This window comes from Colletotrichum godetiae (genome assembly GCF_030913485.1).
Source record: "Colletotrichum godetiae strain CBS 193.32 chromosome Unknown BDP55scaffold_25, whole genome shotgun sequence".
Classification (NCBI taxonomy): domain Eukaryota; kingdom Fungi; phylum Ascomycota; class Sordariomycetes; order Glomerellales; family Glomerellaceae; genus Colletotrichum; species Colletotrichum godetiae.
This window is the reverse complement of record NW_026851273.1, coordinates 499,953-510,961: the sequence shown is the minus strand read 5'-3', so window position 1 is coordinate 510,961 and position 11,009 is coordinate 499,953. Positions and strand designations below refer to the sequence as shown.

General features: G+C 53.3%; 6 protein-coding genes across 6 annotated transcripts; 2 read left to right on the top strand and 4 right to left on the bottom strand.

The window, feature by feature from the left end:
- Positions 1-84: 84 nt before the first annotated feature.
- BDP55DRAFT_666978 (uncharacterized protein) lies at positions 85-674 on the bottom strand. The gene is made up of 2 exons (XM_060575138.1): positions 603-674; positions 85-489 (listed from the first exon to the last, which is right to left on the bottom strand). Exon 2 carries the CDS (start codon positions 437-439, stop codon positions 254-256), a length of 186 nt encoding a protein of 61 aa, XP_060428607.1. The 5' UTR covers positions 440-489; positions 603-674; the 3' UTR covers positions 85-253.
- A 700-nt stretch (positions 675-1,374) lies between these two features.
- BDP55DRAFT_666976 (uncharacterized protein) lies at positions 1,375-2,178 on the bottom strand. The gene has a single exon (XM_060575137.1). The coding sequence runs from the start codon at positions 1,802-1,804 to the stop codon at positions 1,547-1,549; it is 258 nt and encodes an 85-aa protein (XP_060428606.1). The 5' UTR covers positions 1,805-2,178; the 3' UTR covers positions 1,375-1,546.
- A 1-nt stretch (position 2,179) lies between these two features.
- Positions 2,180-2,924, bottom strand: BDP55DRAFT_666975 (uncharacterized protein). The gene is made up of 2 exons (XM_060575136.1): positions 2,400-2,924; positions 2,180-2,323 (listed from the first exon to the last, which is right to left on the bottom strand). Exon 1 carries the CDS (start codon positions 2,787-2,789, stop codon positions 2,604-2,606), a length of 186 nt encoding a protein of 61 aa, XP_060428605.1. The 5' UTR covers positions 2,790-2,924; the 3' UTR covers positions 2,180-2,323; positions 2,400-2,603.
- A 1,083-nt stretch (positions 2,925-4,007) lies between these two features.
- BDP55DRAFT_178978 (uncharacterized protein) lies at positions 4,008-4,679 on the top strand. The gene has a single exon (XM_060565805.1). The coding sequence runs from the start codon at positions 4,183-4,185 to the stop codon at positions 4,582-4,584; it is 402 nt and encodes a 133-aa protein (XP_060428604.1). The 5' UTR covers positions 4,008-4,182; the 3' UTR covers positions 4,585-4,679.
- A 96-nt stretch (positions 4,680-4,775) lies between these two features.
- BDP55DRAFT_633041 (uncharacterized protein) lies at positions 4,776-5,604 on the top strand (the record flags this gene model as incomplete). The annotated part of the gene is made up of 2 exons (XM_060572499.1): positions 4,776-4,959; positions 5,297-5,604. 2 exons carry the CDS (start codon positions 4,776-4,778, stop codon positions 5,602-5,604), a joined length of 492 nt encoding a protein of 163 aa, XP_060428603.1.
- Positions 5,605-6,743: 1,139 nt separating this feature from the next.
- Positions 6,744-9,135, bottom strand: BDP55DRAFT_666971 (uncharacterized protein). Its single transcript, XM_060575135.1, has one exon. The coding sequence runs from the start codon at positions 8,244-8,246 to the stop codon at positions 7,950-7,952; it is 297 nt and encodes a 98-aa protein (XP_060428602.1). The 5' UTR covers positions 8,247-9,135; the 3' UTR covers positions 6,744-7,949.
- Positions 9,136-11,009: the final 1,874 nt, after the last annotated feature.

The following is an 11,009-nucleotide window of genomic DNA, read 5'->3' as shown; positions in this document are numbered from 1 at the left end:
CGGTCCCCATTCAAATACACGCAAGGGCACTCACGTCGCTTGTGTCTTTCGTCGTACATGTTTGCTCCCATTTCGAACCGTGCCATTCGAGTGTGAGCCACCTTTGAACCTCAAAAACACCTAGCTTCGTCCTCAGAAAGATGCCAAGAATCTACTTACTTATATGACCAAGTCAGAATGCCTTTCGCGCGTTTATTGTCGGTGATGGTCCGCCTCTCCTAGAAGTCTCGCTTAGCTTCTACGTCGCTTCCCTCTATGCCACTATGAGAGCCCGCTCTGTTCTGCTCGCTTTAGCCGGCATCCTCCTGTCTCCGACCACAGCGGATCCCATCGCCATCGTCATGATGCCAACAGAGAGCGCAACTCTACCACTTGACAGATTAAAGAACAGCGGCCCACTGGACCAGCGTTCTGAAATTTCAACCCCGCGACAAGTCATCTCAGAGAGCACAGGAAAGGAGACGTGCGGGTACTTTAGGACAGGCGGAGGTTAGTCAATTCCAGTCATTTACATGCACATCTCTGGAGGATCAGGAGATATTAAGAAAGAAGAAAAAGGGGGCCTCAGTACTATTGCGAAAGCTAATATGAACCTCTCCTAGAACTCGCATTGGTCACCTGCACAGCCGGCACAGGAACCTCCAGAATCGCATGCCACAACACAGGCAGATGGCTCTGCGGAAGCCTCTACTCGACCTGTCTAGGCCCCGCCGAACCAATCTGCAGCGGCAAGACGGAAAACGGGGAGAGGACGCTCTGCTGGTATGTCTTTTAACCCCCTTCCCCTTCCCCCTTTCACCCCCTTCCCCCTCTTCGAGTTCAATCCCATCTCGAACACACTAACATAACCTCCCCTTTCAAAGCAACACAGAAAGCCCCATCTGCGGCACCCTCCTCCACGGCTCAGGCGAATCCCAGAGAACAGGCCTAGCCTGCTTCGGCTCCGACTTCAAGACAAAATCCATCCAGAGCCTCGCGGCGAATAAGTGGCCTACCTTTGTCACTGATCCGCTTCCACCGTCATCATCAACATCATCGTATTCGACTACGTCCAGGCCCCAGATCGCAACTGCGACTGCGACCGCGGCGCCGTGTGCTACCCCGACGGCTACGCCCTCGGCGTCTTCGTCGTCTAGACCGATCAAGACCTCTACGTTCGCTGTTCCGCCCTCGCCTTCGCCTGCTTTGGCGCTGGGACAGTCGGCGTCGGTGGGGATTGTACAACACGGCCTTATTCCGGGGTTTGCTGCGCTGGCTTTTGTCTTTTGTGCGGCTTGGATCGGGCTGTGAGGGAAGTTGCTGGGTATGGGGTAGCCTAGTACACCAGCAAGCTTGACGGGATAGAATGAGCAAAATCGTTGAATCAAAGAAAAAAAACCATCTTTGTATTTCATAGTGCCGCTTATGCCATGCCCCCTCGCATCCAATTCGCAGACAAAGCCCTCCTTGTTATCCCAACGCCTCTGTAGACATGTCAAACCCGATCTTGAACCTCTTCTTGAACATAGATGATAGGCGTTTTCCATCCCCCTTTTACCATGTACCCTCAGAACCTCAGCTTCGGCATCACAAACACCAACAAGATCAAGCCGACCATGAGCCCATACACCCAAGCATACAAAATCATCCGCCCCCACCACCCCTTCCCCTCCGTCATCTTCCTTAGCGTACCCATCCGCCGGCTCGCCGCGTCCATCGACCTCTCCGTCTTATCCATCCCGTCCGCCGCGCGCGACACCACGCCTTTATCCTGCTCGAGGGTACTCGAAAACTTCTGCGAGCTGGCTTTCAGCGCGCTGGCCATCTTGAGGATCGACTCGGAGAGCGCGTCCTGCTCCGCACGCTGGTGGTCCAGGATCGCCTCGGCCGTCGCCGTCGACGACGTGGGGCCCGAGGCGGAGGATTTCGTCGTGTTGGAGCGACGGGAGGCGAAGAGGGCTGCGCGAGCTGTGGCTGTTGTCGTTGCTGATGGGGAGTCTGGGCGGGCTGGGCCGCGGGAGCGGAGGGTCTGCGTTGTTTTTGTGCCGCCCGAGTCGGGGGTCGTGTGTGTTTGCGGCGCTGGCGATGGTTCTGTTGCTGATCGTGCTGGTGCCGTTGGCGGCTCTGACGGGTCTCTGGGGACAGCCGATACGGGTGGAGGCAGGTCCGGTATTTCTGGTTCGTCGTCGTCGTCGTCGTCGTCGTCGTCGTCGTCGTCGTCTTCGGGGGTGTTGTCTGTGGGTATGTCTGTTGATCGCGAGTCCATGCTTTCGCTCGGTGTCGGTATGATATCGGCTAGAATATCTTCTTCATCTGAGCTGTTGTCATCCTCATCCTCGTGTAACTGTTGCGCAGTTATTAGCAACGACCCATGAAAGTCGCCGTACCCCTCCGTCTAGAAGGGCATCTAAAGAGCGCACCTGTTCGAGATCATGCATCCTATCTACCAGCCTTTCGAGAAGTTCGCGTTTACGGTTTAGGTCGACCTGCATATCCTGCCTCCGGGAGAGCAGCTTGACGTGCAGCGCCTCCTGCTCGACTCTGGTAAGAAGACTTCGGGCATATTCGAGGTTCTGTATTGGGGCAATCCTGGTGAGCACACGCACGCGCTATATTGACCTTCATCAGGAACCCCCTACCGAGTTTAATCTCGCTCGCTCAAATTCGCTGGCCCGTAAACGGCGCTCGCGGCCCTGGTCGGCATGGAGGATCGCGTGGTCAAGTCGTCGCAGGAGTTGGCTGAGCTCGGCCGCGCCCTTCTCGGGGGATGCGCCAGCGGTGAACGGTGACGCCGATGACAGTCGAGCCATTGTACCTTCTACTATGTCTTTCGCTTTGGGTTTCGCGGCGCTCTCGGGGTTGGTTCAGTTCGAAATTCTGACGGAGACGGAATTGTTGGACAAGTGTCTGGAAGCCGATGATGTCGTCGCAAAGTCAAGCCACCGTGGCTGAAGCTCACCCCTCCAAGTGCCGGCGCACAGGCCACACTCAAACTGGGCGCCGATCCAAAAAAAAGTGGGTTCCGAATCGCCGGCTCTGTCTGCCCGCAAATTCTGCCCTTCGGTGTAAGTAAGGCGTGGTATCTTGGTCGAGGCTGCTTCCGAGAACAACTTCACAACTTTGAGTTCCTTTTGATAATCGTATATGTTTCTGGCAATCTGAGCTAGAAATTATCAACGAAGAGAGGTTTCTGGAGAATATTTCCCATCGACCAGCCACCCCTCAGGTAGTCACGCGGACTGTCACAGTCCTCTCGTATACCTAAAGATGGATTCGTATTTGGATTCAGTAAAAACTCTACCTTGGGCTTTTTTTCTTGCCGAATTGATGCACGTCTTCTAATTGATATTGGTGGAATATTCCATAGCGGTCCTGCATCTCCGACAACTCACTGTCCACGCTATGGAGTAAAATCTTCACGCGTTCAATCTGAGCAGAAGCTCATTGGGTAGCACTGGAAGGTCCCTCCTACAATTGTTTAGACGCCGGTGCAAGAGAGCCTACGACATATCCCATGCAAAAGCTGCAAAATTTATCCCAACTATCAAGGCAGCTATATCGACTCACTGAGCAGCTCGTCAACTCATCACTCAAGACATTCAAAGCTCACCCAAGCCATATGTGTAAACATGAAAGGCCAACGACACTTTTCCAAGTATTTTCCCAGCTACGTGTCTTTCTCCCTATGCAAATGCTCGACGTTAGGAGTGGTGGACAGACCTAGATCAAGCCATGACCACCTTATACATCACTTAGCCACTCCGTGGCCTTCCGTGTTGTTACATTCAACGTCGTTCATGATAAACTGCCTGGCCGATATTTAAAGACGTAAAGGGCCACTGAAAGCTTGGGCTGCGCCTTTACGTGACGTTGCCGGAGTGAGAAGACGGCCAGGTGCAACTCTGTGAATATCCCACACCCAAGTAGAGTCCAGGATCTAGGCAAGGAATGACACAATCTAGTTTTACGAATCGGAACTTGGGACACTAGGATAACCATATGCCGAACGCCGTATCACATCATCAACCGAGAAAGGCAATTCTTATACATTCACTGAGCTGCCTGAAACTCTCCCAAACTTGTGAATCGAAGCCCTCCTACAATTATACTGGTCACAAAACTTCCGTGTCTCGATGTCGTTTGTTGAAAAGAAGGTTATACAGACCGAGGGTGATGATTGGGACTGTCTAGAGGTAAATTATCATGCTCAAAATCAGAATCCCGAGACTGAGGAGACTCCGAGATAGAGATGATTCCTCTTTCATGGTCTTGCTTCTCTTGGGATTCCATGATATCACGGCGGTACACCCCCGCCTCCTAAGGACCGTTTACTTCACGACCCCTGCTACATCATATGGCTCATCTCATAAGGATGCAAATGTATGCTCTACGATACGCTTCCGAGGGTCTTTGACGACACGACCGTTGGATGGAAGCAAGTCCAATCATAGCCACAAGACTACCGTGACTAGTCACTTGTGTTCGTCGAGCTTAGTTCAGAGTGCTTCCAAACCAAGAAAGGGCACATCGACCATACTCACCTTGAATACTCAGCGTGATCACAAGATCCCTGTTGGACTGCGTATTGACGAGCTTAGTCAATAAATGGCAGTGCCTCTGGGACTCTCCAACTCCTCACTATCACGTGCATCTTAGTCGCAAGTTGAATTTGCCTCCAGAACGAAGCCAGACCACCTCCCCGCCATCACCGCTGATCACTTACACGTGTCTCGTGAACAGCAAACCCCGATCATTCCCAAAATCAGCTCGAAAATGTCATCCGAACCAAGGTAGCTATGCAGCAAAGTCTTGATGAAGAACTTGGAATCATGAATACTGCGTATCCACAAATAGGTCTCCAAGCTGCCAAGTTGAGCGAGAAAACGTCCTCCCGACAGCTCCGAACCTCCACATCTGCGCAACCATGGATAAGCTACGCCGATACAGAATCAGCACGCTATCGTATAGAAACACAGTCATGTGAGCCACGATGGAGGAACAGTGTGGCTATGCCCTCCTTCTATCACCTTCTACCCCGCGTTCCTGGACCTGACAACAAGTTAAAGTGTGGATTCGACTGTTGCCTATCAAGGAGGTGAAGTTGTCATGGTACGTGGGTGCGACGGATCTGGCTCGTATGGACGGCAAGGTTCGCCATACGCTTTCAGCCCTGCAGACACCACTTGCAAGACAAGAATCCTCCGTTTCAACAATTAGCCTGTTTCATTTCCTGCAGTTGTGTTGTAGATAGGCGTAGATCAGGGATCTCTCGGCCAAGAGCCAGTTCTAAGCGTCCCGAAAATGCGACGGTAAACAGGGCAAGGCGGAAGGAAGTCGCTATTGGGCGAGCTGAGGCGAATGGCTGTTTTGATGACGAAGTTGCGTGGCTCTGCACCACCCCCAAAGGTCGACTACACTGCTGCGTACAGAGTGCGTGATGCGTCAAGGGCGAAGAAATGCGACGCAGCCAGTAGAGATGATGCCAAAGCCGTGTCCGAGGCAGCTTTTCTCCGCAAATCCCACCCGGTTGTCGTTGAACAACAGGTCCGGGTGAGGAAACACGACATTCCTGACTTGGGGAACGGGCGCTGTGTGTCCCTGCATGATGAGAGGATTCGGTGCTAATTTTGGAAACGGGATGAACCCGGCATTGGTTGGAGCAGCTTATTGACGGCATTTTGAAGGGTCCTCACGATGGTACGTAGAGGGTGTGGCATGGTGCTGTGCGGTGGCAGTGGGCCGCAGACGCCGACATTGGGCAGGATGGCGGGAGGCAACACTATCGAAGCCGGGAAGGGCTTCGGGCCAAAAAGCTCTTTCTAGCACTGAAGGCCGTTGACATAAACCTGGCGGGGATGCGGGCATCGTCGTCGAAGCCAGAGGTACACGACGTCATCGGGTAGCTATGGGGGTGGGAGCAAGTGCCAATGAGATGGGAGAGTACATGCGGATTACCGCCCGGCCCTAGGTGAAGGCCTCAAGACTGCAGGTAGCGATGGGGTATCTGTTATGAGAGCCACTGTGACCCGCCAGTCCCTGAAGATGGGATAAGTAGGCATGGGCATGGAAAGGCAGATGAATGGTTGGAGCGTTGGATGTTCGGCAAGATCCAGCATCTGGGCTCTGCAGACAGTGCATAGGCTGCCGGGTTGGATGGGTTGAAATGGGGTGCCATTGGGTTGCGTTGGGTGGCTTGTGTTGCTTTTCTGCAGAAGGTGAACCGTGAACCGTGAATCTGAACTAGTTGCCTATGACTCCATGTTGCTGAGCTGATGAGAAAACACGAGGAGTCTTAGGCTTTGTTCTCCAGAGGTATGTCGGGGAAAATGCGAGACATTGGTGTCAAAGCTGTCAGACATTACCTGGAACGTCGGCCGATGTGTGGGTGACTTGGTGTCGGTCAGAGAGCGCAGGGTTCGCCAGGAGTAGCATGTCCTGGGGCCCATTGGCTAGACTCTGTCGGTTGCAGGTGAGTGCTGCGAACCGAAGCTTGGAAGTGGCATGGTATCTGGCTACGAGTGACGAATTGACTGCCTGGACGAGTCGAATCTCGGCGCCGACGTTACGAGATGAGATTCCTCTTTTCCTGAGCGTCCGGTATCACTCCGGAGAGGGCCGCGAGGGAGCACATAGAACGAACAATCTGTGTTGTTGTAGGTCTCGGCTCCACCACCATGAAACGCATCGACGGTCAAGCTGCAGAGGGAGAGTCGGAAGCAGAAGACGGCGTTCTATCCGTACTCATGGAATCATTAGATTGGGAAGTTGGTAATTCCTTGCAGGCTTTGGCCGTCTCGAAGAGTAGACCTATCATGGACAGATGTCGTCGGTTGAGTCCACGGTTGCAAGGCATGGCCGTACCGGCACAGTTCCATCCGCCAGGAGGCTTAGTTCAGCGCTGGCAAGGTGATCGACAGCGGCCTTTGCCTCTTCGGAGACGGACATTCGGGCTGGACCAGCAAATGGACCGCGCATTGAGGTCAAGACGTGACAAAGTCCTGTTCTGGTTCAGGAGAAGCTCAAAACGGACGGATGAGAGCAAGATGATGTCGTCGTGGTAGCATTTGATGACTCGACCAAGGCAGGAAAGTGAACGCTACTTTGCCAGATTCCTCTTCCCAGACTGATAACAGCAGATCCACCGGCCGAAAGCAGGTTGCGGGAAAGAAAGTACAACGAAAGCCAAGTTTTTCGAGTCCGAGATAAGTAGGGTGAAATGAAACAAAGGACCGGATAAGTTTGCAAAACAAGTCGATAGACACGGACAAGTAAGAACGTAAGAATGAGACAGCGAGTCCTGAGAACGCCGGGCCGGTGAATGTAGCACGCCGCACGGCGGGTTTCGCGTGTCGATGTGATGATGTGCAGCCTCGGCTGATGTGGGAAGAGAATGGCGGCTTGCGGCTTACCGCTGGGGATGTGTCAACATTTCAGTCCAAAAGTCAATTGATGGCAAAAACGAATTTACGACTGGCCTGATGTCGCGGCTGTCGCGTGTCAGTGTCACAATTGCACTTTCTTCTTCCCAAGATGAAGATGAGAAAGAGGAAAGAGGTCCCTACTGCGTAAGGTACACAGTAACTTCCGTGGTACCTTACCGGGGTGCATCTGTCAGTTGGTGCCCGGCCCGGATTGGACGAGACGAGCAGATGGCATTTAATGCAGGTACCTCCGGCGGCGCATTCCTGTCGTTTCCAATGGAAGGTCAGACTGCCAGCCTGCTGTGCGGCGTGCCTTCCTTACTCAGTAATTCAGAGTTTGCCTGATGATTGTTGGAAGCCGCGAGAAGATCGCTCTGAGGAACAAGTGATAGATTTAGATCCTAAATGAATGAGCTCTCGCCGTCGCAGAGAGAGAATGCCTTAAGCGGCCGAAGGCTTTAGGTGGAACGTGGGAAGGATTTTGGCGGGTGATTGTATAACCTAATAATCAAGACCTGGGGATCACGACTTCCAGTAATGGACAGGGTGTTAGTGAGGTGAACGTATGTACTCCGTAACCTGGATTAATCTTTTTTGATCTGATTCTTGGCTCGCACCGACTTCCAGATTGGATGGCAATGACTGGCAACGACGGGAGGCAGACAGCTCCCTGCTCTCGTGTTTTCTTCTTCTCTGTCGATTTCTTTCCGTACTTTTTTGTTTATTGATTTGTGTCAGTGTTTTGTTTTTTTCCCTTTTGAACCAATTTCCAGAACTGGTATTCTCCTGGCTCCGTAGTAGAGCGCCCAAGCTCCGGTGAGCTCCCGCCAGGGCCGCTAGGAGCATAGGGGGGGACTTGTCTCCACGTCTAAGCAGACGACAACCATGGATGAACCATCTAAACCATCAACTGGACCAGGCAGATCCCACTGAGAGGCTCGGAAGTCTGGAGACGTCTCGGGCAACATGACTGTCACTGTGCAATTACCACTGCCCGCGTGAAAGCTCTCTGGTGTTGCATATCTAAGCTTTCGTGGATGGATTGGTGACTCTCGTCAGTGGTCACTGGCCAGCACCAATCCCCTCCCAAGCTTGACTCGCGAGGCTTTTCGCGAACGGCCGAAAAGACTCAAGAGGGGAAGAGGGGCCTTTCCAGCATGCGGCAAATCCGCTAGGTACCTTGACATACCTCACTCCGTAGGCATGCCGCATCTTCGTAGACCCTGCTGCGTATGTATCCGTAGCGAAGACGCTGTAAGTTGTAAGTTATGTATGGTAAAGGGGTTGACGCATGCCGGTAGTTCATTGTGTGATCAAGTGCGTAAGCGATGGAACTTTAGATCTCAGGATTGAATACCCCAAGGGCCAGAGGATCATGGAAGACAAAAGGCAGGAGCGAGGTAGGATGCCACGATGCCGAGGAGATGTCGTTCATTGATGGATGACGCATCTTTTCGAGATGGGTAGATAATGAGACGTGAGAGCGTGGCTGGGCTGATGGCATCTGCACGCTTCCCTTGCCGTAGGTACCTTAACTTAAAGTTCCTCGCCGGGCTGTGGAAATGGACGCCGTATGAAATCTCTGCGTTCACTCCACTGCTGGACCTAAGGTACCTAGTAGGTGTGCATGTCTCGTCTAGATGCTCAAAGTATATCTACGTATTCGCGTTGAGGTGATGTCCGGATGTCTGGGTAATGCCGCGTACAAATGTGATGTGGACTGAGATCTGAGAACTGTGGACTGAAAATCACTAGACTGATGCAGAGTACGTATGTAAGTGCGCGGTAGTGAAATGAGAGATTGATTGAGTGTGATTGCTTTATTGATCCGGTGTTGAAAAATAACTAAAAACAAAATCTTAGAACAACCCGCCAGGCGGGGAGGACTCGGAGAAATGGCCGTCCATCAGTGGTTACTGGGACTCGGGAGACTGGGACCCACCACCATCTCGTCAGTCTCATTTCGCGCAAGAGCTCCCGTCGGCAGGGTCACCCCTCCTCCTCCTTCCTCCTCTCCCATTGTTGTCCATACTTCGTACCCGCGCTGGGCCTCTCCTTCCCTTCTCTGCCATCCCCAGAAGTTAGAACCCAGGTGGCAGGCACGCTGGCACCCAGGCACCCAGGTTGGCCCAGGCCTCGTCCCATTTGATCCTTCTTGACGACGCCCCACAGAGCCAAAAATGCGGCCAAGTATCATCTTGGTGTATTGGACATACGAATGGTACTTGGCCATGTTTGGAGCCGGGTGCATGGCAATATGGAAATTACGGCACTCACTCTGGACCTGCCAGCTAAGGTAGAGATGGACAACCCAAGCGTTTATTGTCACTAGAGGTACCTCCGTACCTTAACACCTTACCAGTTCCTTACTCCATATATGTAGAGTACGTACCTCAGATATGGAGACGTGAGTGGACGTGGACAACACCGACGAGAAAACACTTGAGGTGCGAATTTTGCAGATTCATCCTCTTTCTCAGTCACCTCTTGCACATTGCCACTTTGCCATACGTATTACCATTGGATGCCTCCACATTCATCTAGGAAGTGCCGCGCTGTCGTCCCCTTGCATGCTGTCAGCCTTGCTCCAGCGAGCAACAAGCAACCACACACTACCACAGTCTCCTCTTCCACCGCCGCCATTGCGATACTAAGCTGCAATATCAACTGGCTACCTATCTCATTTTGAAGTGCCACCATCGCCATCGCCTGCCCACCCCTTCTTGGATCGTCGGTGACGGTACTCCGTACCCTAGGCCTATCGGCAACTACCTGCCCTGGGCCTTGGGGCACTCAAGGACAAGGTAAGGTAAGGTACTTTAGGTTGATGGCGAAGGTAACGTGCTAACGTACCAGGCCAGGAACCCCAGTGGTTAAAGAGACACCGCGAGTCCGCGACATTCGGGAACGACCAGTGACAGACCGCTAATGGAGGACGGATGCCCAGCAGCCTCCGCCCAGCAGCATCCAACGTCCCACGTCGCACGTAACTGCGCATTAGTAGCACACATTGGCCGCTGCAGGCTTCGGGCCTCGACGAGTCTTTCTCTCCACCATAGGATGGGCCTGGAGTGGCAGGCCTGTCTTGGTCCCTGGGCCTTCTGGAGCTGTTGCAAGGTCCCGAGCCAGGTCTTTTCCATTGGTGTGCAATTGTGCTTTAGACACACCTCACCAGGAGGTACCTGGCCAACCCCACGAAACTGGCGGGACAGGTAGGTATCTCATGTTTCCACCTCAGCTCCCACACTCCCGTTTCCTCCCACCCGACATCTCCAGCCAAGGGCCCTGCGCCAGTCCCTGTGCCTCTGATGCGATGGATGCTCATGATGCCCTGCCCTGCCCTTCCCCTCCGCCTATACCTTACCGTACTCCGTACACAGTACCGCCTGCCACGCCTATGCTCCCCCCCTCAGGGCCCATCAGATATTGATATTGAATTCACATTGGATTCTGGAGCCTCTGGCCCCGTCAGATGGGCATGGCATCGGTATCGCAGCCGTCCACCCCTCACAACCCTCATCCATCCCCGTCGCCGCTGGCCCTACCAGACCACCTGACCGGCGTCAACCCTGCTCACTGCTGCTACCTTGGTCCGGGTTATCCATCCCG